The sequence below is a fragment of the Vicia villosa genome, unplaced genomic scaffold (assembly GCF_029867415.1).
Source record: "Vicia villosa cultivar HV-30 ecotype Madison, WI unplaced genomic scaffold, Vvil1.0 ctg.003997F_1_1, whole genome shotgun sequence".
NCBI lineage: Eukaryota > Viridiplantae > Streptophyta > Magnoliopsida > Fabales > Fabaceae > Vicia > Vicia villosa.
In genome coordinates, this window is record NW_026706354.1 from 23,169 (window position 1) to 27,948 (window position 4,780).

The 4,780-nt window shown below is 49.3% G+C and overlaps 1 protein-coding gene across 1 annotated transcript; it reads left to right on the forward strand.

The window, feature by feature from the left end:
• Nucleotides 1-3,039: 3,039 nt before the first annotated feature.
• On the forward strand, nucleotides 3,040-3,975 carry LOC131641717 (uncharacterized). The gene has a single exon (XM_058912017.1). It carries the CDS (start codon nucleotides 3,040-3,042, stop codon nucleotides 3,973-3,975), a length of 936 nt encoding a protein of 311 aa, XP_058768000.1.
• Nucleotides 3,976-4,780: the final 805 nt, after the last annotated feature.

Consider the following 4,780-nt stretch of genomic DNA (forward strand, 5'->3'; position numbering starts at 1 on the left):
GAGCCAAAAATGAGATCCAATGGTCTTGATGCAATCACATGAGGGCTCATGATAAAATGATGTAAAAAATCCAATGTGAGAACTAAGTCATGCTTCCCATGCTTGCAAATGATGTCAACACTTTCAAAAGCTGAAATTTGCCTTCATTTTTCCAAATTCGCACTGGTGCAATCGATTTGCATCTTATGCAAATCTATTTACATAGCTGAAAAAGGCAAAATCTGGGGAAAAAACAGTTATGAAAATCGATTGCTGTCTTATGCAAATCGATTTGCACTGATGGCAGAAGCAAATCTGGTGCAGAAACAGTTGTGTAAATCGATTTACACCTTATGCAAATCGATTTGCACAGTGAAAATGTTGAAAAATGCCCTTTTTGATGGATACTTTGACTTGGTACCTACAAAACACAAACATACAAAAGCACAAGGCAATATTTTTGGCATTTTGGTTAGTAAAACAATATATACAAGAAAAACATTGGCATGCTCGATGATTCCCTTGCAGATGAATTGTGCACAACATCACCAGTAGAACTCTAAGTTAAAACTTCTTGATTGATGATTGGTATGCAAATGATGTGTAATCTAAGGGTCAAAAATTGGGGTATGACAAGAAATATAATCAAAGTACTAAAAGCTTGCCTCTAAAGCACCAGAAGAAGCACCAGGATGAAATGACATGAGTTTATCTCTAAAGCCAAAAGACATACCAGTAGGACGTTTATACTAGGGGTGGCAATAAAATCCATTAAGAGAATATCCATCCAATCCATCCATAATTTATCTATCAAATCCATCCATTAACCAAAAAACAAATTTAATGGATTGGTCCAATTAATCCATCAAACTACATGGATGGATTCAATCCATCCATCTCATTTTATAAATCCAATTAATTTTAGTTTATTACTTATTAAATTACTTTTTTATTAAAAATCATGAAAAATTTAAAATTAAACAATTTTTTAACATTTTTGTTTCTCATAATATTCACACCCATAAATTTTCTTTCCTGTATCATATTGTAAAAAAGTATGTATATTAACGTTAGTATTAACGTTAAAATTGATGATGCAGGATTAATGATACAATATGTACAGTATCTCCTTGAAAAAAATTAATGATGCTCAGACTTGGATACCTTGTGTTCTGGCCTGGGCCGAGCAGGCCCAGCTCTTCTCACCAGCTGAGCAGGCCCAAGTCATTTGGGCCCATTTACTGGATAACCGTCAAGAGTTATCCACGCGCGAAGACCACGCGTCATGCAGCGGAGGATTTGGTCAACCATCTCCGAACCCTACGCTATGCTCATCCAGGACGTGGGTCACCTGCTGACTCAGCCCTAGCACAAGGACGTTCTGGCAGTTTCCTAGCACGTGGGCCTCCAATTGGATTTGGCCCAATTAGGAAACCTTGGCCCAGCGCTAGGGGCTATAAATACCCTCTTTCACCAGAGGGTCAGGTATTCTATTCTTCACTCTCAACCCTCATTCTCTGATAGCTACTAACTTAAGCATCGGAGAACCTTGCAGGTACCCCCCCCCCCCCATCTTGCTCTCCAAGCCAGATTCCGCTGCCTTGACGATTCTTCTGACCAGGTATGATCAGTGGCACCGTCTGTGGGAATCTTGCTCCCCCTTCTTTAACAAAGATCAAAGCATTACCTTTCACGATCGTCATGGCTAACAACAACAACATCCCAAACCCCAATCCCTTCCTCCTGGAACGGCTGATCGAAGATTCCACCCGCGAGGTGACAAATCATCGTCGGCAGGAAGAACCACAACATACTCCTGCCGGACAGAGAAGGCCGAGACATGAGACCTCGCAACCTAGGAGGCAGCGCATCCAGAGCATCCAGCAGCTTCAGGGCCTCCAACAGGTTCAGAATGTCGAACAAACCCCTCCCGAGGGACACGTTCAGAACGGGGAAGACGAGCAGGCCCGAACCCACAATGGGCCTGAACATCCCCAAAATGAGAATGAGACTGACGCCAGAGACGGGCACGCTGCTTCCTCATTCACCCACACCTCCGACAGGCAGAGATCCCGTCATGAAGAAGAGGAGGAGCCGCTCAACATCCCCGAAGATACTGACCCCATCACCGTTCGTCTGCTCAAAGAACTGCAAAAGACGAACAGTCTCCTCCGACTTCAGGATGACCGTATCCACGAGCTGGAGAGGAAGCGACGACACCGCTCCCCTCCGCGGAGACATTACCGGTCGCACTCCTTTTCCTCCTCGCGCTCGCCACCCAGGAGACACCGTCGGCGTTCCCCGTCTTCTTCACGCTCTCCACCTAGAAGACATCGCCGCCGGAGATCATATTCCCGCTCTCCACCAAGAAAGAGCAGGAAGAATCAGAGACCAGATGCCACTGAAGCAAGAAGCCTCTCCCCCGAGCAGGGTCATCGGGGCCCTTCCAAGGCTGTGCTGAAACCCCGCGAGCGTCCTTCTCCTCGAGACAATCGCGTCAGCCCCAACAATGACCAGGGAAGACCCCGGCGAGGCAGACATTCAACTTCACCAAGACCGAGCGACGAAGAGGACTTCCGCAGCCCTTTGTCCGAGAACTTCCGAAGAGCCCGCCTCCCTCGAGGGATGGAAAAACCCCCAACGTTGGACCAATACGATGGAACCACTGACCCCGACGACCATATTCGGAGCATCGAAGCGGTCATGGACTACCACGTCGTCAAGGGCTTTATCAAGTGCCGCATCTTCCCGACCACCCTCAGGAAGGGAGCAATGACTTGGTACAGAAACCTCTGTCCCAACTCCATCCATTCCTGAACCGACCTCAAGGAACTCTTCTTGTGCCATTTCACAGCTTCCCGACGACAACCGAAATCGGAGGCCAATCTCGAGGCCGTGATACAAGGGCCCAACGAACCTCTTCGGGATTACCTCGACAGGTTCAACAAGGAGGCCGTCCAGGTACAGACAGAAGATTACATGAAGAGATACCTCTTAGAGCGAGGACTTCTCCCCGGCAGTGACTTTAAGAAGGCCATCAAGATTGAGAAGGTCCACTCCATGAATGCCCTCCTTCGCAAAGCTCAAGCTTTCATCGCGTTCGAGGAAGGAGAGGCTGCTGCCATTAAAGCCTCACGAGGTAATGACGCCGCTCGCAGTTCAAACTATGAGCACTCTGGCTCGAAGCGAGGACATGAAAAAAGGAGAGAGGACAGATCTCTCGACATCAAAGATCGCCAAGGACCATCCGGTCGCTTCAACGACTACACCCCTCTGAACACTTCACGGGAGAGGATCCTGGCCGAATGCCAAAACACCGACTTCAAGAAATCAAACATCAGGCCCCCGAAGTCGAACCCCGCAAGGCCGGGAACCGACAAGTCAAAGTACTGCAAATACCATAAAAGTCACGGCCATCTGACCGAGGAATGCATCCATCTCAAGGATGCCATTGAAACACTAATCAAGGAAGGTCGCCTTTCGAGATACACAAAGAAAGGGGAACTTTCCCGAAGGGACGACCAAAGAAACTCTGACGAAGGGAACTCGCCGGATAACAAGCCCCTACAAGTAGCACTGTCCGTCACTCGACCAGAGGATTTCATGCCATCAGTCGGGATCCCTACCGCACTCAGCAAATGGGAAAATTTCCCATTCACCATGGTCGTCTCCAACGGCGGGGATCCAAGCTCCCTCACCATCAGTTCGGTGAAAAGAAAGTTCGATGAATTGCTCAGCGCCAACGCGGACCTCGGACCTACGCTGCGAAAGTTCCGGGGAAAGTCAGAACCAATCACCTTCTACCTGGAAGAACTGCCCGGCGGAGCTCCAAACTCCACAATTCCCCTGCTCGTCCGAGCTAGAATGGCGAATTTCGACGTCCGACGGGTCCTGGTCGACGAAGGCAGCTCGGTCGACATCATGTATTCCCATCTCTTCCAGACACTTCAGCTGGACGACTCACACCTCACTCCCTATGTGGGTTCGGACCTCTAAGGTTTCAACGGAGCTACCACCAAACCCTGGGGTTACGTCGAGCTGATTGTCACCTTTGGAGAAGGGGAAGCCTCCAGGCAAGTCAAAACCAGATTCTTGGTGATCGACTGTAAAACCCTGTACAATTGCATTATCGGGCGCCCCACTCTGGCCAAGTTGACCGCTGTACCCTCCACTATCCGCTTAAAGATGAAGTTTTACACGAGGACAGGACGAGTGGCCACCATCAACGCCGATATTGAAGCGGCCAGGAGAATCTTCGACGCCTCCATCAAGGGACTAGAGCTGATCGCCCCTCCAACCAGCTCCAACAAAAAGCCAAGAGCCGAAGACAAACGTCCTCGAGAAGACCAGCGTCAGACAACCAACGTCAGCTCAGTCGACCTTGATGCACGGTTTACAGAAGAAGAACTGAAGATCGGAGAAGAAACGCGATCAAAGGCACCTCATCCCGTCCGACCTGTCCCAGACGGAGATTTCGAGCTGGTCCCATTGGGCGACAACCCCGACAAAGCGGTAAAGATCGGCAAAGGCATCCCAGATCTACCAAGGAAGCAGCTCGTGGCCTGCCTTCGAGCCAACGCAGATTTGTTCGCCTGGAGCGCCGCAGAAATGCCCGGACTCGACCCCGAGGTCGCCTGCTACCACCTCTCCATCGATCCAGCCGCGAAGGCCGTAGTTCAACGTAGGCGTCGGCAGTCCCCCAAGAAAGCGGAGGCTGCCGAGAAAGCTGTAAAAGACCTCCTAGAGGCAAATTTTATTTCTGAGGCCAAGTATTCAACTTGGCTCTCAAACGTTGTACTTG

Bases quoted from the DNA above. Each gene is read 5' to 3' on its own strand.
- LOC131641717 (XM_058912017.1), top strand. From the start codon at position 3,040: ATGAATGCCCTCCTTCGCAAAGCTCAAGCTTTCATCGCGTTCGAGGAA.